The sequence below is a fragment of the Symphalangus syndactylus genome, chromosome 20, assembly GCF_028878055.3.
Source record: "Symphalangus syndactylus isolate Jambi chromosome 20, NHGRI_mSymSyn1-v2.1_pri, whole genome shotgun sequence".
Lineage (NCBI taxonomy): Eukaryota > Metazoa > Chordata > Mammalia > Primates > Hylobatidae > Symphalangus > Symphalangus syndactylus.
The window spans coordinates 27,851,280-27,878,435 of NC_072442.2; the positions used below are offsets into that span (position 1 = coordinate 27,851,280).

At 40.7% G+C, this 27,156-nt stretch overlaps 1 protein-coding gene across 10 annotated transcripts in view; it reads left to right on the forward strand.

Annotated features, from left to right (window-relative positions):
* Window positions 1-27,156, forward strand: part of SSH2 (slingshot protein phosphatase 2) — a 315,105-nt gene that overhangs the window by 171,888 nt on the left and 116,061 nt on the right. The window contains exon 1 of one of the 10 annotated variants that reach the window (XM_055257471.2): window positions 5,451-5,983. The exons of 6 other annotated variants lie outside the window; for them this stretch is intronic. In XM_055257471.2, the coding sequence (XP_055113446.1) occupies window positions 5,856-5,983 (128 nt within the window). In that variant the 5' untranslated portion in view covers window positions 5,451-5,855. Of the gene's footprint in view, window positions 1-5,450; window positions 5,984-27,156 lie in introns of those variants that run through there. 3 more of the 10 variants (XM_063628645.1, XM_055257467.2, XM_055257470.2) reach the window with 3 other exon arrangements.

Below are 27,156 nucleotides of genomic sequence, written 5' to 3' on the forward strand. Positions count from 1 at the left end.
TTTTTTGAAACAGCGTCTCACTCTGTTGCCCCGGCTAGAGTGCAGTGGCACGATCTCGGCTCGCTGCAACCTTCACTTCCCGGGTTCAAGCGATTCTCCTGCCTCAGCCTCCTGCATTATTTTTATTTTTTTAATGAGACGGGGTCTCACTATCTTACCCAGGCTGGTCTCAAACTCCTGGGCTCAAGCAATTCTCCTGCCTCCGCCTCCCAAAGTGCTAGGATTACAGGTGTGAGCCACTGTGCCCAGACAGGTATTTTAATGTTCATTCATTCATTTGTCAACTTCAGGGTAATGAAAGAAAACAAATAGGATTAGCTTTCTATTATTGAAAGCTGACTGACCAATTTATGGATGATGATGATAATAATAATAATAAATTTGAATTTGGTGTTGTTCACAAAGTACTTTTGTCCCTGTATCTTTTTTTTTTTTTTTTTTTGTGGAGACAGAGTCTCACTCTGTCACCCAGGCTGGAGTGCAACAGTGCGATCTTGGCTCACTGCAACATCCACCTCCCAGGTTTAAGCAATTCTCCTGCCTCAGCCTCCCGAGTAGCTGAGATTACAGGCGCCCACCAGCACGCCTGGCTAATTTTTATATTTTTAATAGAGAAGGAGTTTCACCATGTTGGCCAGGCTGGTCTTTAACTCCTGACCTCAAGTGATCCACCCACCTCGGCCTCCCAAAATGCTGACATTACAGGCATAAGCCACCATGCCCAGCCTTTTGTCCCTGTATCTTAATCAGCCCATGAGGTAAACATTACCTCTGTTTAAGATTAAAGAAAATAGGGCTAGGATAGATTAAGGTTTGCCCATAGACAAAGCAGCTAGAATCTGGAACTTCTGATATCAGCATCATTGCCACTTTCTAATGTTGTCCACTTTAGCTATTTTTCAGATTTGTGGAAAAGAGCATAGAGGATAATCTCTAATCTAAACATTTTCATTTTCTCAGTGAATAAACTAAGGTGCACAGTGAGTCTTACCTTCAAGCTGCCAGACATTAAAGCGAAAGAGTAAATTTTTGTGCCAGGCACTCTTTTAAGTACTTTATATAAATTAATTAATCCTCACGATAACTTCCTAAATTAAGTGCCAAGTACTGAGCCAAAGACTAAGTAACTGAAATTCATAGCCAATGGTTGCAGTATGATCCAAACCTGGCCTGTTAATTCCAAGGCCAGAGTTTTTAACTACTGGGCTCTACTGCTTTGCATTAGGTGACTGTTTATCTTAACTGGATTAAATACATTTTCTCAGGATTCTCCAGAAGGATGAGATTCCTTTCTCAAAATTTCCCAACTCTCATAAGAACAGATCTAGGGACATTTCCTTAGGGTTTTGCTATCCCATTTTATAGATGAAGGGACTTGGCCAGTCTTAGTTTATTCTAAGTGACCATGTTAGAACTACAGACTAGGTCCCCCGGCTTATAGCACATTGCTTTTGGCATCAGTTCAAGTGATTTACTCATGTTGAAATTTTGTCAGGCCGGGCGCAGTGGCTCACGCCTATAATCCCAGCACTTTGGGAGGCTGAGGCGGGCGGATCACGAGGTCAGGAGATCGAGACCATCCTGGCTAACACGGTGAAGCCCCATCTCTACTAAAAAATATAAAAAATTAGCCAGGCGTGGTGGTGGGCGCCAGTAGTCCCCAGCTACTCGGGAGGCTGAGGTGGGAGAATGGTGTGAACCCGGGAGGCGGAGGTTGCAGTGAGCTGAGATCGTGCCACTGCACTCCAGCCTGGGCGACAGAGCCAGACTCTGTCTCAAAAAAAAAAAAAAAAAACACCAAGAAATTTTGTCACAGCAGCAAAAACATATCTACTACATCCTTCATTCGCATTTCAGCACACCTTCAGGTCTGTCCTGGAATACAGTTAGGTCAGCATGTAAGTCTCCAGTTTTCACTGTTTTTTTGTTTTTTTTTTTTTTTTTTTTTTTGAGTCAGAGTCTGGCTCTGTCCCCCAGGCTGGAGTGCAGTGGCACCATCTCAGCTCACTGCAAGCTCCGCCTCCCGGGTTCACGCCATTCTCCTGCCTCAGCCTCCTGAGTGGCTGGGACTACAGGCGCCCACCACCACGCCCTGCTAATTTTTTTGTATTTTTAGTAGAGACAGGGTTTCACTATGTTGGCCAGGATGGTCTCGAACTCCTGACCTCGTGATCCGCCCACCTCGGCCTCCCAAAGTGCTAGGATTACAGGCTTGAGCCACCGCGCCCGGCCCAGTTTTCACTGTTTTACAGTGATTATACCATAAGGGATACATAGATACACAGTAATGGAAGTACCTCAAGCAATTTCTACTTAAGCATTTTTAATACTATTAATGTGTCATCCTACAAAAACTTAATTTGGTCATAGCTAATGTTGTCAAGAGCCAACATTTTAGAATATTCATATTTTGAATCTTGAAATGGTCAGCAAATGACATGACAAAGCTAATTTCAAATCTTCCAACTCAAGCAAGAATGTAAAGAAAGGCAGCAGTTTTTCTTCAGGGCCTTTGTGCAAAATTTGTTTTTTTACAGAAAGCCCCTTCTGACTTCATGTAGAGTAGAAAACTAACTTAGTTTATTTCATGCTGCTCAATCTAATTTGAAATCATTTTTGAATTCCTAGATGCGTGGGTACAGAGAGCTTGCTCCCTAGAGCCTTGTTTCCCGACAGTGGAGAGTAAAGAATTAAATTGAGCTGAAACTAAATTGATTGGCATTTTGACACTCTGCACACTGTGCAAAGAAAAGGAATTTGCTCAACTTTTAAAAACAGACAGTAGCAGAAAGAACTATTTTCTTAAAGGTATCCCAGTTTGCAAAGATGATTTAATTTTTTTCTTAAAAAAGCAAGAGACAGGCCGGGTGCAGTGGCTCACGCCTGTAATCCCAGCACTTTGGGAGGCCAAGGCGGGCAGATTGCCTGAGGTTAGGAGTTCGAGACCAGCCTGGCCAACATGGTGAAACCCTGTTTCTACTAAAAATACAAAAAATTAGCCAGGCATGGTGGCGCACACCTGTAATCCCAGCTACTCAGGAAGCCGAGGCATGAGAATCACTTGAACCTGCGGCACGAGAATCACTTGAACCCACAAGGTGGAGGTTGCAGTGAGCTGAGATCGCGCCATTGAACTCCAGCACGGGCAACAAGAGTGAAACTCTGTCTCAGGGAAAAAAAAAAAGCAGGAGACATGTTCTAGCACTTTCTCAATTTCCTATATTACAGTTCAAAGTGAGAATTTAACTTTGAGAAGCTTTTGAAAAAAAGCCTGGATAGGGATGTTAACATAGCCTCCTTAGCTGAACAGACACTGACAGAGGTCTTCTGAGGAGAAAGGAAAGGACTGTGCACTTCTGGGGTGTCGCTATAGGAACCTATTTATAAAAGACAAGATACATATTTATGAAATCTTTATCTCTGGCATTTTTAAATGCAAGAGATATTAAGTATGAATTGAATAATATACATTTCCTGCTTTTTCAGACAGATACAGATGATTACCATGCCATTATCTGTCCTAAATGGCATCATTTAGTGTTGACTTCAATGAAATCCTCTCTCTGCTGTGTCATGAAAGGAACTGGACTCACCTTAACAGTGCTGTTCTAACGCGCCTGCTGCTTTTTTTTTTTTTTTTATCACAGCAGGAGGCTGTAATAAATTACAGTCTGGAAGAAGTTTCAAACTGGCAAGTTTGCCAGATATTTTAAGCAATTTATTTTGGGGTGTATCAGCAGATTTTTTTTTACACTACCATTTGGGTGCCTGCTGACACAGCCTGAATAAATCTTTCAAACATTTTCCTTCCTAGAGATGGATGAAGATGATGAACTCCAAGATCCAGACCTTCCGTTAACTCTTCACTTGCCACCTGGTGCTTTCCTATTACCAGATATCTCAGAAACTTAGATAATTATTTACAGCATGAGTTTGCAGTATTTCAAGTCCCTCAAGGTGCTTTGGCAACAGCCTTAAGTTTTATAGAAGAATCAACTAACGAGTAATTCTGGTTTTAGGCATAGATCTTATAATTTGGATTGATTATTTCATTACTAGTATCTTGAAAATTGCCAAACTTTCCAATGGGAAAAGAGCATGAATATTTATATAAAACAAAGGCTTATTCTTATCTTGATTATAGCATGTTGAGTCTTAAAGTGACTTCTTCCTAATTTTAATCTGTTTTCTAATTGGTTAGTGAAGTTTTTAGAAATTATTAATTTCTGACTCCAGAATTCTTAAGGCAGCTTCAGTGATATATATTTTAGTCTAGTATTCAAAAATGCTGAAAATGCTGATACCTGAAAATATTTGCTGTAGCATAATGAGACTGGAAAGGTAAAATAAAAGGAAGCTAACTTCTATTGAATGCCTGCACCGTGCCAGCCCCTGTTGTGAGCACAGCATGCAGGAGAGAGAGAGAGCGCAGTCATATTTTACAAAGAGCTGGTCCCTGGTCAGGTGAAAGGCACTGCTCGGTGAATTGGAAGGAACATGGTAAGGGCTTAAAACTGTAAAGGCGTCAGGGAATACAGTTTGAAGGTAAAAGCCCTAGATCAAATGTCATAAAACCTGGGTTCCTGAGTGACATTATTTATAAACGAGGTCATCTGCTTAGACCTTAAATGTTACTGTATCTGTAAAATGAAGATATGATCTCTACTCTGCCGTCTCAACGATGGCTGCACTTTGGAATCACCCGGGGAGCTTTGAAAAATACGTCTAAATCCCACCTTCCAGAGATTCCAATTTTATTAAGGTGCAGCCTGGGCATTGAGATTTTTAAACCTACCACAAGTAATTCCTATGTGCAGCTACGGCTGTGAATCTGTGGATTGGAGGATGGCTAAGAAAGCCCTCTATAGATTTACTTACAAAGATTAGTAGATGTTATCGGCAATCTAAATTGTTTTTTGTTTGTTTGACCATAACTTCAACTGTTTAAAAAAAAAAAAATCTGGCCGGGAGCCCTGGCTCACGCCTGTAATCCCAGCACTTTGGGAGGCCGAGATGGGCGGATCACCGGAGGTCAGGAGTTTGAGACCAGCCTGGCCAATACATTGAAACCCCATCTCTACGAAAAATACAAAAATTAGCCAGGCGTGGTGGCGCAAACCTGTAATGCCAGCTACTCGGGAGGCTGAGGCTGGAGAATCGCTTGAACCTGGGAGGCGGAGGTTGCAGTGAGCCAAGATCGCACCATTGCATTCCAGCCTGGGCGACAATAGCAGAAACTCCATCTCAAAAAAAAAAAAATATATATATATATACACACACACACACACACACGTATGTGAGTGTAGTCTCTGAATTTCCAAATCACATAGGAAGTCTTTGATAAATATTTGTTGCACTTGTTAATTTGTGGCCTTTACATTTTTTAAGATCTTTCAAAAACGGGTTTGCGGTACAATGTATAGAGCCAATCTTTAAGAGGCAGGACTTTTCTGTTGAAACATCCTCCTTTAGAGAAATGCAAGCCTTTCTCGCCCACCCCTGACTAGCTTCACTCCCTTACCGAGGCAGCGGTGTCTTGGGGCCGCCGGATGCCCTAAAGGCTGTGACGCGCGCTGCGGGATCCGCGCGGGCGTCCCGAGATCTGGGGCGGGGCGCCGGCCGGGCCTACCCTCTCCGCTCTCAGGACCCGCCTGTCCCGCCCCGGACGCGGGTGGGGGCGGACTGCTGGCGGCGCCCGTCAGTCCGGACTCTACTGCCGAGCCCCGGGGCTTCGGCGGCTGCCTCCGCGCGACCCGGCGGGCCCGCCTCCGCCGCCGGGTGCACGCACCGCCTGCGCCTCGTGCCGGAGTAGAGCAGAGGCCAGGATGCTGAGTTGTGCACTTTGAGCCGGCCCCATGACCCTGAGCACGTTGGCCCGCAAGAGGAAGGCGCCCCTCGCTTGCACCTGCAGCCTCTGTGGCCCCGACATGATTCCTTACTTCTCCGCCAACGCGGTCATCTCGCAGAACGCCATCAACCAGCTGTGAGTCCGCCGCGCGCCCTCCGCCTCCGCGAACGCTCAGAAAGTTTGCTCTTTCAGCAGCCGCTTTCCCCAGCATCCTGGGGAGCAAACAAGCAAGCGAGGGCGAGCGCGCATCCTGCGTGCCTGGAGGTCTCCGGGCGTCTGGAGGGAAGGATGCTGGGATAGAACGGTGGGGGGATTCATGGAGGCGGAGAGTGTCCCGGGGTGGGGGTGGACGGAAGAATCCCTTGGGAGAATTTCCGTTTAACTTTGAGGGACTTTGAAAGTGCGGGTTGTCCCTCAGAAGTTGTGGTGACCGAGTAACAGCTGAGCTGTTTGGCACTTGGAAGACTGGGGTGAAGGGTGGTCGACAGAATCGGAAGCGGGAGTCCCTGTGAGTCCTGCTGGTGAGCAGCTTTCCATGATTATGGGTTTTGTTTGTTTTAAATAAGTTTCTGTTGCTAGCCATTTACAAAAAGAAAGGCCATTCTTCGCTCCTGCTGGTTGTAGTATGGAGTGATTCCAGAAGGCTAGATTTCGGTAGTTTCTATTTTATCTCCTCCTGTACTACTGGTACGTGCTCACAGCCCAAGCCTGAACGCACCCCTTCATTCACCAAAGTGCAAGTGCATCTTTAAATCGTCACTGTTTCTGAAGTCTCTAGAGAGTTGTCATTCCACTGTGGTTTAGCTGTTTCTGAGAAGTGTGTGTGCTGAAGCTTGTGGTTAATCTGACTTCACAGTTATCAAGTAGAGGAACTTTTCCTATTCAGGTTCCATCCTTAAATCAATGCAGTGGTGTAAGGTTACTTAGATAGCAGCAGTTTGGTCTGTGTTAGTGTATTGACACTCATTCCAACTGGCTTCAGAGGAGTCACCTGCTGAGATTTTGCTAGACTCTTTGCACTTAAGCAAAGCTACTGTCTCCCTCCCAGGTCAACTTTTTAATGTCCAACAACAGAAACTTTACATTATCCCTTATTAAAGATCTAGAGAATAGCATGTAAGGTGATTTCTAGATAATCTTACAACTGATTTATTATTTTCATAGATGGTTTGCCCTCCTATCCTACCAAATCGAATTAAACTCGTTTGAGTTTCTTTTTTTTCTCCCCTGTGTGTTGATTCATGGTGGAGCTTCTAAAAAAAAGAAAAAAATCACAAAAGTTGTTTTACTGCCCTGTACTGTAAAAGCTCCACAATTAAATAAACTGACTTGCATTTTCCGTCTAAAAACGGGAACGGTCATGGAGTGAAGAAGTTAATGGGTGAATAATCTGACACTGATAAGCAGTATGAAAATAATAGTGTTAACAGTACTTTACAAATGGCAGTGGAAGCAACCCAAGTGTCCATGGACGGATGAATGGATTAACAAAATGTGGTATGTACATATAGTAGAATATTATTTAGCCTTAAGGAAGGAGTCTGACATATGCTACAGTGTGAATGACCTTGAAGATATTATTCTAAGTGAAATAAGCCAGTCACAAAAGTATAAATACTATATGATTTCATTTATATGAGGTACCTATCTATAGAAGTCAAATTCGGAGAGAAGTAAAGTAGAATGGTAGTTGCTAGGGGTTGAGGGAGAAGGGGTGGAAAATTTGTATTTGAAGAGTACAAAGTTTCATTTGAGGAAGATGAAAAAATTCTGGGGATGGATGGTGGTAGTTGCACAACAGTGTGAAAGTATTTAATACCCTAGAACTGTACACTTAAAATGGTTAAAATGGTAAATTTTATGCTATGTATATTCATGGCCAGTAAAAGTAATGGCAAAAACTGCAGTTACTTTTCCACCAACCTAATAAGCACAATAAAAAGAATTTAAAAGGGCCTGGTGTGGTTGCTCACACCTATAGTCCCAGCACTTTGGGAGGTTGAGGTGGGAGGATCGCTTGAGCCCAGGAATTGGAGACCAACCTGGGCAACATAGTGAGACTCTGTCTTAAGAAAAATAGAAAAAATTAGCCAGGTGTGGTGGCGCATGCCTATAGTCTCAGCTACACAGGAGGCTGAGGTGGAAAGATAGCTTGAGCTCGGAGGTTGAGGCTACAGTAAGCCGTGGTCATTCCACCACACTCCAGCCTGGGTGACAGAGCAAGACCCTGTCTCAAAAAAATAAAGAATTAAAAAGGCCAGGCACAGTGGCTTATACCTGTAATCCCAGCACTTTGGGAGGCAGGAGGATCACTTGAGGCCAGGAGTTCAAGACCATCCTGGGTAACATACTGAGACTCTGTCTCTGTGAAAAATTTTTAAAATTAGCAGAGTGTGGTGGTACACACCTATAGTCCCAGCTACTCAGGAGGCTGAGGTGGGAGGATTACTTTAGCCCAGGAGTTCAAGACTGCAGTGAGCCATGAGTGTGCCACTGCATGCCAGCCTGGGTGGCAGAGCAAGATCCTGCCTCTTTAAATAATAATAATAAAATAATTTTTTAAAAGGCAGGGATTCTAAGCTTTTTTGGGGGGAAAGGATTTGTGAATCATGTTTTCTGGTCAATCAAGTCCAAATTTTTTTTCCTACTGATTAGTGTCTTTGGGTAAATAATTTGACATCAGTTTCTTCCACTGTCAAATGGGGATACAGTGGTTTTTACCCCATAAGATCATAAGAAATCATATATTTGGTAACACTTTGTGAACTGTAAATCTCTACACAAAAATTTAATTGAAATTAATAACTAATAGCTGCCATTTATTGACCATTTTCACTGTGCTGAGTTTAATGTACATCTGTCTCATTTAATCATCATAGCAACCTTATGAACTAATTTGTTCTGTTTACAGATAGTGAAACTGAGGCTTAGAGAAGATAAGTAGGTACTCAAGGCCATATAGGTAGTAAGTGACAAAATTGTCCTTAGAATCCAGATCTATTTCCTAGGCCACTGCCCTTAACCACTATAAAAATGATATTTTGTCTTAGTAGTTGCAAGGTCACTTTTGAGACTTGGCAGTCTGAGGAATTATCTTTGACTGCTGAAATCTTCAGCTTCCTGAAAAATATATTTGCTATACTGAGTTTTGCTACTAAGACAAACTTTTGAAGAATATTTGGAATATTTGTCTTTTATTTTTGTCTCTATTTTCCCACTTCTTTTTTCTTTGTTTCTTGTTTTGTTTTGTTTTGTTTTGTTTTGAGACAGGCCCTTGCTCTGTCACCCAGGCTGGAGTGAAGTGGCTTGAACATGTCTCACTTGCAGTCTCCATCTCCTGGGCTCAAGCAGTCCTCTTGCTTCAACTTCCTGTGTAGCTGAGACCACAGGCACATGCCACCCCACCTGGCTAATTTTTTTTTTTTTTTTTTGAGATCGAGTCTCACTCTTTCACCCAGGCTGGAGTGAAGTGGCATGATCTCGGCTCACTGCAACCTCTGCCGCCCCCAACCCCGGCCCCCCGCCCACCACCCCCCAACGGGTTCAAGCAATTCTCTCTCTCTCTTTTTTTTTTTTTTTTTTTGTAGAGACAGCATCTCACTTTGTTGCCCAGGCTGATCTCATACTCCCAGGCTCAAGTGATCCTCCTGCCTTGGCCTCCCAAAGTGCTGGGATTGCAGGAGTGAGCTACCGTGCCCAGCCACTTCTTTTTTCTTTAAAGAGACTTGCTATAATATTCACTTCTTCTAAACTGTATTTATTAGTATTACTTTAGAGGTCATGTTTATTTAGCATTTATAGTGTTGCACAGCTTATCATCATTAAAAAAATTATTAGGAATCATTCTGAGTAAACTACTAAACTTTATGAACTTAAATATACCCACTGTTAGCACCTAATGAAGTTCTTAATTTGAGGTCCATGGTCACCTAGAGGTCTATGGATTGGCTTCAAAAAGTCAAACTCCTTGAGATTATATGAAAATGTTGAGTAAATAAATATATTTTAAAATCAGATTCTCAAAGTGATCTGTGATCTCAACAAAGATTAAGAAGCTCTTTCCTAAAGGGAAGTGTTATTTCTAAGACCTGATTCTGTAAACCTCAACTGCTGTGAGCATTTCCCTGTGGTACAGATATGTACATAGCAATAACTAGTGGGAGCAGCTCAACAATTCAGATTTAGGGTCCTAAGTGAAGGCTGACTCAAAAGATTTTGTATTTGGGGGAGGGGGTACCTTGATACATGAGTACACTTAGCCCAGTGGTTCTCTCATCACTGCTGAGAACCCTCTCAAAAGAGCTTTTTGCCCTTTCTCATTTGCTGCCCTCAGGTTTGCTGTGGGTTTAGAAATCAAGAAACAAGCCAGGCAGGGTGGCTCACGCCTGTAATCCCAGCACTTTGAGAGGCTGAGGTGGGTGAATCACGAGGTCAGGAGTTCAAGACCAGCCTGGCCAGCATGGTGAAACCCCATCTCTACTAAAAATACAAAAAAATTAGCCAGGCATGGTGTCACGCACCTGTAGTCCCAGCTACTCTGGAGGCTGAGGTAGGAGAATTGCTTGAACCCGGGAGGCAGAGGTTGCAGTGAGCGAAGATCTCACCACTGCACTCCAACCTGGGCAACAGGGTGAGACTGTATCTCAAAAAAAAAAAAAAAACACCAAAAAACAAACCCTGTGAGAATTGTGTTAAAGAGTAAATTGGAGCCAAGGGCAGTGGCTCACACCTGTAATCCCAGCACTTTGGGAGGACAGGAGTTTGAGACCAGCCCAGGCAATGTAGCAGGACCCTGTCTCTAATAAATAGATAGGTAAGAGAGAGGATAGATGGATGGGTGGGTGAGTAGGAGGATGGATAGACAGACAGATAGGCAAGCAGGCAGGCAGGTGTAGTGGTTCATGCCTGTAGTACTAACTACTCAAGAGACTGAGGGTTGCTTGAGCCTAGGAATCCGAGGTTACAGTGAGCTATGATCGTGCCATTGCACTCCAGCTTGGGCAATAGAGGGAGACTCTCTCTCTGTCTCTTTTTTTTTTTTTTTTTTTAGGCAGAGTCTTGCTCTTGTTGCCCAGGCTGGCATGATCTCGGCTCACCACAGTCTCCGCCCCCTGGGTTCAAGCGATTCTCCTGCCACCACCACGCCTGGCTAATTTTTTTTTTTTTTTTAGTAGAGACGGGGTTTCTCCATGTTGGTCAGGCTGGTCTCCAACTCCTGACCTCAGGTGATCCACCTGCCTCGGCCTCCCAAAGTGCTGGGATTACAGGCGTGAGCCACCGCACCCAGCCTCTATCTCTTTGAAAATAAAATTTAGCTGGCGCGGTGGCTCACGCCTGTAATCCCAGCACTTTGGGAGGCCGAGGTGGGTGGATCACAAGGTCAGGAGACCGAGACCATCCTGGCTAACACGGCGAAACCCCATCTCTACTAAAAATACAAAAAATTAGCCGGGTGCAGTGGCGGGTGCCTGTAGTCCCAGCCACTCAGGAGGCTGAGGCAGGAGAATGGCGTGAACCCAGGAGGCGGAGCTTGCAGTGAGCCAAGATGGCGCCACTGCACTCCAGCCTGGGTAAAAGAGCAAGACTCCATCTCAAAAAAAAAAAAAAAGAAAAAGTGAATAGACCAAAGTGAGATCCTATGGACTCTCCTAGGAAGGAAACTTTATGACTTTTGGAGTGTGGCTTTTGGGCATCTATTTTGGTAATTTCGTAGGCTCTTATTACTTTCAACTATGTTATATATATAATAGGTGAAATTATGGAATAGCTGGGGTATTACTGGTTTTATTGGTAATTATGTCATCATTATTAGATTAAGGTCTACCCTTGCCGCTGTATAAAACTCACCAAATATGGTATTATTTTTTACCTGTCAATGAAGAACATTAATAAATGATCAAAATCATTCCAGAAATAAACTATAGTTACTATCGTACTGTTAAGTCTTAATTCTACTAGAAAAAAAATATATATGAGCAACTCAGAATCATTCGGTCAAACTTCAAGAGTCTTGGATTAGACTGATGAGAATGATCATAAAAAGTTCATACCCTTTAAGGGTCTGTACATGCATTTTAGTAAAACAAAAAGCTGAACTTCTGAAAAATATGGAAGCCTGTATTATTTTTTAGAGAGCTATTATCCAGTCCCTGGGAAGTAGTCACTAAGCAAGGAGGCAAGGTGTTAGTGATATCATTATATACTAAACAAGCGGCCATTTTTGTGTCCTAAAAAGCTCAGGGAAGAATAAAAATTGTTAGATAAAATGCTGGCAAAGACTACCATTTAAAATATTCCCAGCTGGGTGCAGTGGCTCACGCCTATAATCTCAGTTATTTGGGAGGCCGAAGCAGGTGGATCCCTTGAGCCCAGGAGTTTAAGACCAGCCTGAGCAACACAGGGAGACCCGGTCTTTCCAAAAAATTAGCTGGGCATGGTGGTGCGTGCCTGTAGTCACAGCTACTTGGGAGGCTGAGGTGGGAGGATGGTGTGAGCCAGAGAGGCAGAGGTTGCAGTGAGCCGAGATGGTGCCACTTCACTCCAGCCTGGGCAACAGAGCAAAACGCTGTCTCAAAAATAAATAAAAATAAAATAAAATAAAATATTCCCATTATGAAAACCTCTGATCAAAAAAGTCTTGTGTTGAAACTAAGGCACTGAAACATTGTTTGATTTGCTAATGAGGTTATCTTAAGCTTTTTATACTTGACCTAAAATATTTTTATTTATTTACTTGGTTCATATATGAACTTGACTTCCTAGAAGCACATCAGTGCTTTCTAAGGCTCAGCGTCAGCAGTAGAGGATCATATTGGATGTTCATCCAAAATGTACCTTTTCATGAAATCAAAAGGTAGAAAGTCTTATTTTTTGTATTAGTAATAGTACTAATGCTCTTTCAGTTCCACTTTGTAGTTGTACAAGGGGTTTCACATGAATTCATCTCCAAACTTAAGCTTGCATCAGAATCACCTGGAGGGCTTGTTAAAACACAAATTGCTACCCACAGTCCCCAGAGTTTCTGATTCTGTAAGTCTAGGATGTGGCTGGAGAATTTGCATTCCTAACAAGTTCCTAGATGATGCTGATGATGATGGCCTAAGGACCCTACCTTAATTAAAATATTCCTCTGAGGCAGATTGGGCAAGTCATCGTCCACATTTTATAGCATAACAAACTAGAGAATCAAAATGCTGAAGTGATTTGCACAAGGCTACATGGCTTGATGGTAGAACTGAAACTAGAACAAGCATTTTTTGTCTCTGAATCCAGAGCTCCTATAGTGCTGCACTCACAATCCTGATACACACATCTTTGTATACATATTTAAACATTTCTTTAGATAAATTTCTAGCAGTGGAATTTCTGGACCTAATGTTGTATATATGTTAAAATTTGATACATATAGCCAAATTGCTTTCTAAAAAGACTATACCAATTTGTTCTTTTTTTTTTTTTTTTTTGAGACGGAGTCTCGCTCTGTCACCCAGGCTGGAGTACAGTGGTGCGATCTCAACTCACCACAACCTCCGCCTCCCAGGTTCAAGCAATTCTCCTGCCTCAGCCTCCTGAGTAGCTGGGATTACAGGCGCCCGCCGCCACCACGCCCAGCTAATTTTTGTATTTTTAGTACAGACGGGGTTTCACCATGTTGGTCAGGCTGGTCTCGAACCCCTGACCTCGTGATCCACCTGCCTCGGCCTCCCAAAGTGCTGGGATTACAGGCGTGAGCCACCGCACCCGGCTACCAATTTGCTCTTAACCGGCAGTGTGTAAGCATATCTTTCCCTATATCTTCACCACCCCCAATAATATTAATAACGTAATAGCAGATAAGCTGGGCACGGTGGCTCACGCCTATAATCCCAGCACTTTGGGAGGCTGAGGTGGAGGGGGATCACCTGAGGTCAGGAGTTCGAGACCAGCCTGGACAACATGGTGAAACCCCATCTCTACAAAAATACAAAAATTAGCCAGGCATGATGGTGAGTGCCTGTAATCCCACCTACTCGGGAGGCTGAGGAGGGAGAATCGCTTGAACCTAGGAGGCGGAGGTTGCAGTGAGCCAAGATCATGCTGTTGCACTCCATCCCGGGCGACTGAGCAAGACTCTGTCTCAAAAAATTTTTAAAAGGCAGATAATTTTTTACTGAGCATTTACTATCTAAGGGACACTGTTTTGAGCAGTGAATATATATTTTATTCTCTCTTCTTAACAACTTTATGAGTTAGATATTATCCTCAATTACAGAAGAGAGGCACAGAGAGGTTAACTTGTCTGAGATTATCCAGCCAGGATGCATACAGAGGCAGTCTGACTCCAGAGTGCCTGCTCTTAAATACCTCTCTATTTACAATTCCCCTTATTACTATGGAAGTTTAGCATCTTTTTATGTGTTACTGATCTTTTTGGGTTTTTTTTCCTGTGATTTGAGTGTGCTTCCAACCATTTTTCTATTGATATTTGGCTTTTTTCTTTTTTATGTTCTCTATATATTCTGAGTATGTGGCAAAAATACTTTCTCCTAGCCTATTGCTTGCCTTTTAACTTTGCAGCCCATATAAAAGTTTTACATTTTTATATAGTCAAATCTGTTGTATTTTATCTTATGATTTCAAGATTTTGCATCTTGCTTTTTAAAAACCTCTTGCCATTCATCCTCAGGATTATCAAAGTATTATTTTATATTTTTTCTAGCATGTTTACATTTTTAAATATTTGACTCTTTAAAACATCTGGAATTTATTTTTATGTATAGTGTGAGGGAAGAATCTAGCTTAACAGTTTTTTTTCAATTGGATGGTTATTCTAATACCATTATTTAATACATTCTTACTTCACTAATTTGAAATGCTACATATATGTTAAATTCTTACAGATGCTTGGAGTATACTTCTGTACTCTTAAGTTCTGTTCATGTTTTTCTGTTCATACGCCAGTACTCATTTTACTTATTACAGATTTAGTGGACAAATGTATGCCAGTGCTTTACCTCCTTGTTGGTATTTTTCAGTGTCCTAACTATTTTTATTTTATTTTCCAGATAAATCTTAGAATCAGCTTATCAATTTTCACTTTTAAAAATTGTATTAGGATTTTGATTGAAATTTTACTGAATTAATTTTGGAGAAAATTAACAGTTTTACAAAATGAGCCTGCCCAATGAAGAATGTGATGTGTGGATCTATTATTCACTGTTTTTTAAATGTTCTTCATTTAAATTGTACAGTTTTCCTTATATGGTAATCACACATTTCTTATTAGGTATATTCATGAGCATTTTATAAGGTTTTTGTTGCTCTTGTGAATAAGCTCCACTTTCCCATGACGTTTTCTAATTAGTTACAGCAGATGGGTCATAAAACTATCACTTTTGATGTTTGCTTTTATATCAGACCACCTTGCTAAAACCCTTACTTGGTTCTAATATCTAGTATATGTTTTTACTTGATCTTCTTGACTTTTCTTCGTGGATGATTATATTATCTGTAAATGAGTTTTATCTCTCTGAGTGCAGTTATGCACCAAATAACAACATTTTGGTCGATGACAGACCACATATACAGCAGTGGTCCCATAAGAATAATAATGGAGATGAAAAATCACCTAGTGACTGTAGCTGTCATGTCATAGCATAATGTATTACTCATGTGTTTGTGGTGATGCTGGTGCAAACAAACCTACATTGTTGTATAAAAATATAGCGCATACAGTTATGTACAGTACATAATACTTGATAAGTGACTATGTTGCTGATAAGTATTTACTGTATTGAACATTTTATCAGTATTGTAGAGTGTACTCTCTTTCTTTTTTTTTTTGAGACAGAGTTACGCTCTTGTTGCCCAGGCTGCATTGCAATGGCGCGATCTCAGCTCACTGCAACCTCTACCTCCTGGGTTCAAATGATTCTCTTGCCTCAGCCTCCCAAGTAGCTGAGATTACAGGTATGCACCACCATGCCTGGCTACTTTTGTATTTTTAGTAGAGATGGGGTTTCACTATGTTGATCAGGCTGGTCTCGAACTCCTGACCTCAGGTGATCCACCCACCTCGGCATCCCAAAGTGCTGGGATTACAGGCGTGAGCCACTGCGCCCGGCCTACAGTGTACTCTCTTTCTACTTTGAAGAAAATAGTTAACTGTAAAGCTGCCTCAGTCAGGTCCTTCAGGAAGTATTCTAAAAGAAGGCATTGTTATCATAGGAGATGACAGCTCCATGTATGTTATTGCCCTTGAAGACCTTCCAGTGTGGCAAGATATGGAGATGGAAAACAATGATCTTGATGATCCTGACTCTTTAGGCCTAAGCTAGTGTGTGTGTTTGTGTCTTTAACAAAAGAGTTTCAAGAGTAAAAAAAAAATACTTTTTTTTTTTTTTTTTTTTGTATTTTTGGTAGAGATGGAGTTTCACCATGTTGACCACGATGGTCTCGATCTCTTGACCTGGTGATCTGCCCGCCTCAGCCTCCCAAAGTGCTGAGATTACAGGCATGAGCCACCACGCCTGGCCAAAAAAATACATTTTAAAAATAGAAAAGCTTGTGGAATAAAGATATAGCCATGCACAGTAGCTTGTGCCTATAATCCCAGCTACTCTAGAGGCTGAGGCAGGAGGATCACTTGAACCCAGGAGTTTGAAGCTGCAGTGAGCTATGATTGTGCCACTGCAGTCTGGGCAATGGAGGAGACCCTATCTCTTAGAAGAAGAAGGAGGAGGAGCGTATAAAGAAAATATTTTTATATATTTGTACAATTTTCCTGTTTTTTATTTTTATTTATTTATTTATTTATTTATTTTTTTTTTGAGACGGAGTCTCACTCAGTTGCCCATGCTGGAGTGCAGTGGCGTGATCTTGGCTCACTGCCACCTCTGCCACCTGTGTTCAAGTGATTCTCCTGCCTCAGCCTTCCAAGTAGCTGGGATTACAGGTGTGTGCCACCACACCTGGCTAATTTGTATATTTTTTAGTAGAGATGGGGTTTTGCCATGTTGGCCAGACTGGTCTCGAACTCCTAACCTCAAGTGATCCGCCCACCTTGGCCTCCCAAAGTGCTGGGATTACAGGCATGAGCCACCCCTCCTGGCCAGTTTTTCTGTGTTTTAAGCTAAGTATTATTACAGAAGAGCCAAAAAGTTAAAATAATTATAAAGTTTATAAAGTAAAAAAGTTACTGTAAGATAAAGTTAATTTATTACTGAAAAAAGAGAAAGTTTGGCTGGGTGCAATGGCTCAACACCTGTAATCCCAGCACTTTGGGAGGCCAAGGTGAGCAGATCACTTGATGTCTAGCCTCAAGTTTGAGACTAGCCTGGCCAACATGGTGAAACCTTGCCTCTACTAAAAATTCAAAAATCAATCGGACATGGTGGCGGGCACCTGTAGTCCCAGCTACTCAGGAGACTGAGGCAGGAGAATCTCTTGAGCCCAGGAGGCAGAGGTTGCAGTGAGCTGAGATCACGCCGCTGCACTCCAGCCTGGCAACAGGGTAAGACTCCATCTCAAAAGACAAACAAGAAAAAATAAGTTTTTTAAATAAATTTAGTGTAGCCTAAGTGTATGGTGTTTATAAAGTCCACAGTAGTTACAGTCATGTCCTAGGTCTTCACATTCACTCACCACTCCCTCACTGACTCACCCAGAGCAACTTCCAGTCCTGCAAGCTCCATTGATTATAAGTGCCCCTTACAGGTGTACCATTTTTTATCTTTTATACCACATTTTTACTGTGCCTTTTCTATGCGTAGATATGTTTAGAGATACAAATACTTAACATTATGTTACAGTTGGCCTACAGTATTCAGTATAGTAACATGCTGTACAGGTTTTTCACCTATATGGTTATCCCACATAGCCAGCAAAGGTGTGTAGTAGGCTGTGCCATCTAGGTTTGTGTAAGTATACTCTATGATGTTCACGCAATGATAAACTTGCCTAATGATGAATTTCTCAGAATGTATTCCTGTCATTAAGTAATGCATGACTGTATTTATAACTCTCATTGCTTTGGCTAGGCCTTCTAATGTTAAGTAGTGTGATACTAGTGGGCTTATGTGAAAAGAAGGCTTCTTAGGTGTTGTAAATGAGTATACTGTGGGGTGTACATTCTGGCATAGATCGTTTATCAAGCTGTGGCCATTTCTTACTATTGCTAATTTGCAAAGATTTTTCAGTTAGGTATAGTTGAATTTTATTGACTGCTTTTTTATATCTGTGGAATAATACTTTCCCCTTTACTGGTAATGTAATGACACATTGAATTATTGAAGTTGGATCATCCTTACGTAACTGAACTACACCCTTTTTGCATTATTCATTTAACATATGGCTAGGCTTGGTTTACAAATATTTAAGGTTTTGCATTTAGGGATCTAAATATTTATTGAATCTTGGCTGTCTTTGTTCAGCTTATGTCTGATTTACAGAATGATTTGGGTAGTTTTTCATTTTTTTCTGTGCTCTGAAACAGCTCTGTAGTAAGATTATCTGTATTTTAAAGCTTAGAACCAAGAAGTTTTATTCTAAGTGTTTTTTATTTTATGAAATTTTTTTTACCATTCACATTTTTAAATTTCCATGTTTGCATTGTATAAATGTAATTATCATCTGTGATGCTCTTAAAATCTAGATCTTGTCTTCTACAGAAATGGGCAAACATAACTGAGTAATTGATAATTGAGTAATTGAAACCAGGCATTCATTTATGGCTTAAGGGCTTTTTTTTTCTCTTTTTGGTGGATAAAGAGACTAATATTAATATTTAAGAGAGGTATGAGATGATGCCTCTTTGATTTTAAATTAATACTGACTTTTTGTGGTTATTTTTGATCCTTAGAGAATATAGCCTTAAAATTGAATATTTTTAAGAAAGTGATCAAATTGGTTTACATCTAGTGAATCTTGTGGGTGTTATGGCCTTCAAATGTGAAGGAACAGTTAATGATCCCCTGTCAAAGTATAAAGATGCATTTGTGTTTTTATTATTAGTGGTAACTTTCTGTGGCTTTATCCACACTTGTGATTGTTTAAAATCAGCAGAGCAGTAATTAACCTATAACTGAGGCGTACAAAAAAAGAGCTCTCAACTTTGGCTTTCTTGGAATCCTGCTTAGCCAAGTTAACTGAAAAGTAAATCTGCACAATGAAGATGAACAAGAATGTTGAGGTAGTGATGTGCTCAAGTCAAGATTTCTTTTTGGTAAGTCTAGAATGGATTTCTTTTTTTTTTCTAAATTACTACTGTTTGCCTTTGTGCTCACCTATATTTACTCCTGAAATTGGAAAATGTCTCTAGACTTAACACTGATAAACACTGCCCAAAGCTAAATAACTAAAGCTGTTGTCAGTCTCTGTTTCCAAGAGCTGTTGGGTCTAGGAATGATAGAGAGGCTGAAACTGCTGTAGATCATCTTGCTCACATCTGTTCTTGGGTCCTTCCAGTAAATGTGAGTCCTCTTAATCTACCATATGTTAAACTGCCTTGGGGCTAAAGAACAGTGATGTAGATGTTATCACGTAATTTCTGAATCTTTCACATACTTTTTCAATTTCTAAGGTGGGAAGAAAAAATCAGTATCCTAACTATTTTTAGTTAGGGTTAGAGTTAGCTTTGCATTGTTGAATGATACAGTATGGTTGCTGTATAACTAACATAATTAAGTTTACCTTAAATAAATATGCTAAGAACATCAAGGCCTTTTTAGGTGTTCCTGTAATTTGGAAAGGATGTAGCCAATAATTTATAAATAGATTGTTATTTTTGTACACCAAAGGGCAAATTTGGGCTCCCCCTTCTTGCATGTTGTGTGAATTTAACAACTTGTGTTTTCTGCGTTAATCTATTTTTAGAGGGGTATGACCCCTCTAAAGAGAAGCCTCAGTATTAGCCAATTATAAGCTTTCTTAAAAAGTTGTAACAGTTTAGGTTTCCAGGGTAGAAGAAGTAGAATTATTTGATTTTTTTTGGTAATCAACTTTGTTTTATATGTTTGTTTGAGGATGGTATCTGCCTCATTTCAGGACATTTTGGATATCACGTGAGACAATTATTCACAAGAAATAACAATAAAAATTCCAGTTATGGTTGTTTCTTTTATCATCTGTACTTAATATTTATCCATCAAAATTTACATGGATATTTGTGATCCATAACAGGATATTTCAAGTCCTGAGCATTCTAATTGTGGACTTTATATTGATTGTCTTCTGTAGTGACTGTGGAAAAGTTTATGCTACATATGGCTTTATCTGTTTGCAACTTAAGCACCACTTTAAGCATACTTCATCACCCCGGCGAAAAGCTGGTCAGGTTTATGAGCTTAGCATCTTATCGGTGCATTTGTGTCTCTGCTGTTCTCTGAATTTTGTGTCATAAAAACCAGTTAGTCTCCATGAGGGCTAAATTGAATGAGAGTGTTTTTTCTCTGATTTTAAATAAATAGCACTTACAACAGAGCTCTTGAGAGATGCCATTTCTTCAGGACTCTCCTCTGTCCCACGTCCCTTTAAGTTAACTCTTTCTCTTAATATTAATATACACAGTTCTCATGAACATCAAAAGTTTTAATTTCCCATAATTGTATCATTTTTTCTTTTTTTTTTCCTTTTTTTTTTTTTTTTTTTGAGGCAGAGTCTCACTCTGTCGCCCAGGCTGGAATGCAGTGGTATGATCTTGGCTCACTGCAACCTCCACCTCCCGGGTTCAAGGGATTCTCCTGCCTCAGCTTCCCTAGTAGCTGGGATTACAGGTGCCCACCACCACGCCCAGCTAATTTTTGTTTTTTTAGTAGAGACGGAGTTTTGCTATGTTGGCAAAGCTGGTGTTGAACTCCTGACCTCAGGTGATCTGCCTGCCTCAGCCTCCCAAAGTGCTAGGATTACAGGCATGAGCCACCGCACCTGGCCTCATCTATTTTTAGGGGGAGCTTTAGTTTGAAAAGTTGGGGTTTCTGTGGCGGGATGTGAATTCTCAATGTAAATCTCTCTTCCTAAGAGATGAGTGAAATAAATGGATTCAAACAACAAATAAAACTGAACCTCTTTGAAGTCCCTTTGAACAGACTTGATATCTATCATTGTGTTAATCCTACCTCTGTGATGCCCTTCCCTCCTCAATAAAATCTCACATTTAATTCTTAAAGTATCCCGTTCCTTAAACATTCTCTTTAAAAACTCTTAAAAGATTTATTGGGTCACACATTCAGAATAACTACTTGCCATTTGTTATTGTACCTAATAGTAATAGTGCAGTGTTTGAAATGAAATGGACCTGAGCTCCAGAGTTCATCATTTATTATCTGTGTGACTTTGAACATATTAATCACCCTAAACCTTAGTTTCCTCATCAGTAAAATGGAACTTATAATACCTATGAGGATTAAATACGATATGGTAGCTTAAATTTTTGCTCATTTTGCTCTTTTGATATGAGCCAGGTTATAGGAGAAAGAATTAGAGTGGCACCCTAGCAAGATGGTAAACATTCTGTCATTTCCATCATTATCCTAAATTGCATCTATTCTGTGTAAGAAGTAAGAGATAAAAAAGAAGTACAAGACATGGTTCCTGAAGTCAGGATACTCAGTTTGTTGAGGAAATAAGACGTCAATGAAAGGATAAATAAGAGCACAATTTATTGCATGCTAAGTGTCAGATGAACAGTACAATTTGTGCTTTAGAAATTCAGAGAGCAGAAGGGTATCATTGTAGCTGGGTGCAGTGGCTCACGCCTGTAATCCCTGCACTTTCAGAGGCCGAAGCAGGCGGGTCACTTGAGTTCAGGAGTTCAAGACCAGCCTGGCCAACATGGTGAAACCCCGTCTCTACTAAAAATACAAAAATTAGCTGGGTGTGGTGACGGGCACCTGTAATCCCAGCTACTCGGGAGGCTGAAGCATGAGAATCGCTTGAACCCGGGAGGCAGAGGTTGCAGTGAGCTGAGATCCTGCCACTGCACTCCAGCCTGGGTGACAGAAAAAGACTCTGTTTAAAAAAAAAAAAAGAAAAACAAAAAGAAAAGAAAATTACTTTAAGCATACTTTGGGTATATCATATGGGCAGAGCATCCAGAGTATCTACTAGGCACACAGCACAGTAACCAGTGTTTGCAGATTTTACATAGTTTATTTAGGAAGGTTGCCAATTTTGCAAGGCCATTGTTATTGAATCAGTACCAGTGACTGTGAGCACAATGTGAAATCCCCACAGGCAACACAAGAACAGAAATCATTAAACTATCTGCTAGTGGCTTTATGGTTTGTTTATTTAAACACACACACACACACACACACACACACACACTCTCAAGTAATCCAAGTAATCCAAAGCAAAACTTTTCTCTTCTTCCTCCAGGTGCTTAGCTTTAGATATTATTATTACATCAGCATCACATGGTAGGCAGGGTTATTCCCATGACACAGAGGGCTTATAATATTTACAGTGGGGTGAGCTATAAGGGGAAGGGTGTGCTGATAGCTATTTTTCCTTGTTATTATTGGCTTGGTTACTAGTTTAATGGTCTAGTTGCCAATTAATGGCTTAATGTATTTAGTGTTCTATATAAGCAATGTACAACTCTTTAGTTTCTAAGTCAAATACACATGAAAATCACCCTAGTGGATATGAGAATCTTCCATACAAATAGTAAGCCAGTGATTATACATTATCAGTAAAGATCAAGAACTATATAAATGCCATATTATATTAAGCCCAAATGATAATTTAATGATATTGAGTCAAAAAAGAGATACTGCAGCTACTAAAAAGTTAGAAATTATGCCCTAATAATGCCTATGCCAAGAAAAATGGCATACTGAAACTAGGTAAGAGAAACTGCATATTTCATAACATTTAGTGATTCTAACCAAATGAATTTAAACCCAGTATAATTTTTTTCAAAATTAAAAATGAATAATGTAGTAAACTAGCTAGTTATCTCTAATGTAAAGATGAAAAACTATTGCGTTAATCATACTTTTTTTATTGTTTCCCCTTGGAAGTGCTTGAGTACATCTATTAAGAACATGCTTTAATCCTGGTTATTAGTGTGCCAGGGCTTATCCACCCCTGTGGCTCTCCCGTAGTCAGTCCCAGTTATTGTAGTCTACTATGCCCATTCTACTGGAATTTTCTCTTCTTGTTTTGTTGCTACTTTAGATGCTTGGAGAAATTCTCAGTAAGGCCATATGCCCCATTTGTCAGAAAATGATAGTGTCATAATGAAAAAGTTTGTTATGCTTAAAAAAAAAAAAACAAATCTAGTCTCTTCCTCAATTAGAATCAAAATTAACAAATAAATATTGAATGTCAGTGCTCTTCTTTATGGCAATCTTATAAATAACTTTAGGAGAAATTTCCAAATGGAGAATCCCATAGGCATTTAAAAAAAAACTCTCTACCGTTATATACAATAAAGTTGATAATGAACTCAGCTTAAAAATGAACTTCTGTGCTATGCATGGTGGTCACGCCTGTAATCCCAGCACTTTTGGATTGCTTGAGGCCAGGAGTTCAAGACCATCCTGGCCAACATAGTGAAACCTCGCCTCTACTAAAAATACAAAAATTAGTTCAGCGTGGTGGGACATGCCTGTAATCCCAGCTACACGAGAGGCTGAGGCATGAGAATCCCTTGAACCCGGGAGGCAGAGGTTGCAGTGAGCTGAGATCGCGCCACTGAACTCCAGCCTGGACGACAGAATGAGACTCTGTCTCAAAAAATCAAAAGAAGTCCGGGCACAGGGGCTCACGCCTATAACCCCAGAACTTTGGGAGGCTGAGGTCAGCGGATCACTTGAGGTCCGGAATTCCAGACCAGCCTGGCCAACATGGTGAAACCCCGTCTCTACTAAAAAAAAAAAATACAAAAATTAGCTGGGCGTGGTGGGCAGGTCTGTAATCCTAGCTTCTGGGGAGGCTGAGGCAGGAGAATTGTTTGAACCTGGGAGGCAGAGGTTGCAGTGAGGTGAGATCATGGCACTGCACTCCAGCCTGGGTGACAGAGTGGGACTCCATCTCAAAAAACAAAAAATGAACTAACCAGGCACAGTGGCTCATGTCTGTAATACCAGCACTTTGGGAGACTAAGGTAGGAGAACTGCTTGGGCCCAAGAGTTCAACACCAGCCTGGGCAACATAGTGAGACCTCACCTCCACAAAAAATTAAAAAAAAAAAAAATAGCTGGGTGTGGTGGCACATACCTCTGGTCCTAACTACCCAGGAGGCTGACCCAGGAGGATTGTTTGAGCCCAGGAGGTCAAGGATTCAGTGAGCTGTGATTGTGCCACTGCACTCCAGCCTAGGTGACAGAGCAAGAACCTGTCTCAAAAAACAAACGAAGAACTTGTCCTGGGTGAGTGGTTTGTGTTTGTTTGTTTGTTTGTTTGTTTTTAGCGGAACTAGTCTTATCAGTGAAGCACCCGGGCCGGTGGCTCGCACCTGTAATCCCAGCACTTTGGGAGGCTGAGGCAGGCGGATCACAAGGTCAGGAGATCGAGACCATCTTGTTGAACATGGTGAAACCCCGTCTGTACTAAAAATACAAAAAATTAGTCGGGCATGGTGGCATGTGCCTGTAATCCCAGCTATTTGGAAGGCTGAGGCAGAAGAATCGCTTGAACCCGGGAGGCGGAAGTTGCAGTGAGCCAAGATCGCACCGCTGCACTCCAGCCTGGTCAACAGAGCGAGACTCCATCTCAAAAAAAAAAAAAAAGAAAAAAAATGAGATTGTCGGCCGGGTACGGTGGCTCACTCATGTAATCCCAGCTCTTTAGGAAGCTTAGACGGGCAAATCACGAGGTCAGGAATTCAAGACCAGCCTGGCCAACATGGTGAAACCCCGTCTCTACCAAAAATACAAAAAGTAGCTGGGCATGGTGGCAGACGCCTGTAAAACCCTGCTACTCACAGGCTGAGGCAGGAGAATAGCTTGAAACCGGCAGGCGGAGGTTGCAATGAGCTGAGATCACGCCACTGCACTCCAGCCTGGGCAACAAGAACAAAACAACGTCTCAAAAAAAAGGAGGGGTGGGGATTGTTTCGTGTCTGTTGCTTTGCAGCCTCATTAGTTTCATTTCAGCATATTGAGAACATCCTGCCATTGTCCCCAAATGCATTTCTTTCCTATCCTTTTAACTGGTTTGTTTTCCATAAGACTGATTCATATTCAGTCCGATGGTTGAACATTTTGATTATGTCCAGTTTTTTGCAGTTATAAACAAAACCTCACTGAATGAACATCTTTATGCTTCAATCTTTGCCCATGTCCCTAAAAGACATATCCTAAAGGTCAATTCTGGGATTGCTAGGACAAAGGACATACATATTTCTGGGGCTTTTGATACAGACTGCTGGTTTGCTCACCAGTTGGACCAGTCCACACTCCCATCAACAGTTGTAGTAATTCATATTTCTAATGCTTCTGAAATGATAAATAAAAGTTTTTAAAAATACGATTCTATCTTTCAGTTCACCTGAGCTACTTGAAGACCCAGAAAAATTGATTCTCACTTGTCTTTGTTATCAAGACCCTGTTTCATACCTAAGTACTGGTGAAACATGCTTTAGTTTTTGAGCTATTTGAGTAGAACTAATGGAAAAATGAAATAATAGTACATCAATAGTTACAATGAAGAAACTAATTATCCCAGAGAGTTTTTGAGCATATGGGTAGTGTTTGTGAATTTAAGTTTGTTCCCCACATTGTCAGTTTATTCTAAAATTATCACCATTTTAGACTTAAAGAATTTTAAAGCCAAAAGATAAGCAAACAGACTTGCTTAGGTCCTGTAGCACATTAATTCAGACCTTGAACAACATTTCATTGTGCTGTTTAGAAAGTGTTAAGTATATTGAGATTTCCCATATTGTTGTCTTACTATCATACTTAAATTTTAGAAGATGATCAAATAAATTATTTTAATGACTAGGACTATGCTTATGAAGTTAGCATTTCCTGCCCTTATTTATAAAAAGCACTTGACATATTTCACAAAGGTGAGGAGGTTAACTTTTTAGGGAACAAGTCATTTAAATTCTTGAACCAGTTTCCATCTTTTAGGCTATATGAGTATTGAATATAGGAGAAAAGAGAAAAGTATGCATGTTTCTCAAAGGCTCTTTCTTTAAATGTCACCAGCAGATCTAAACAGTGTCCATAGGGACCTATGGCAAATTTACTGAAAAAAAAGGGGTAATAAAATAAAAGAAAAAGAATAGACGGGAAGGAGGTTTCTTGTCTATTACTGCTGGCTTCTGTAGTGTTGGTTGCCTGCCTCTCTTCGAGATTGCAATGCTTCTTTAATGAAGGTGTGTGTTTAAATCACAGACAGGGAAAGTGCTTTTGGGTGAAGTTTTACTTTTTGTAGTGGCAGCAGTTCTGAACATGGTGCTGGAACAGAGGATGAGTTCAGCACCTTCTCTTCAGATCGGATCTCTGCCCGCAGCTCATCTGTTTTACATAGCAAGCCTTTGTTCACTGGAGAGTGGACCTCTGTGGTTGGCCTGTCTACCTACTGTCAGAGACCAAAGGTGACTGGTAAGGAGTTCAGAGGTCAAAATAGATAGTGTGAGGTCAATCCAGCTTTAAGGAGAAAGCAGTTGTTTTGACATGGAGGCATCAAAAACTGAATTGCAGCCAGAGAGATGTTCAGTTCATCAGCTTTGGCCTTTCAGCTCCAGTCAAAGAAAAATCACTAGCTGTTTCTGCAGTCAGCAGGAACAGAAAAGGAAACTTTTTTAAAGGATGCAATTTAATTAAATTGTGATGTATTGGAGATTTCTCTCCAGAAATGGTTTCTGTGTGAGTGTTGCTTTGCTTACTGTGATAACGCAGATATCAAATAAAAAAGCCAAAGGTAAACTACAATCACTAGGGCCTTTTATTGGGTTTTTTAATGGAAAGTCAATTAGATTAGATTCAGGTATTTCATATACTAACATCACCTTTTGCCCTATTAGGATCTGATGGAGCATTAGGAAAGAAAGGCAAGTCATATTTGCATTTATTATTAGGGCTAACACTTTTTGATTAAATTGGCTTTTACTAAGTATTTGGCTAACTTTAGAATTCAGATACTACAAATATATAATCTTCAGCCTGATTCAAAGTTTCCTTTTTAGGGAATATCCTTTAAGTTAGCAGTGGTCCTTATATATAGAATCATTGAGAGACTAAGCTAAGCTATTGTCCTTATCCTCTAGTCTAGTAAAAAGATTGTGAGCAGGACAGCCATATAATTTTCAGGGCCTAGTGCAAAGTGAAAAGGCAGGGGCTGTTGTTCAGAAACAAGAATTTCAAGACAGCAGA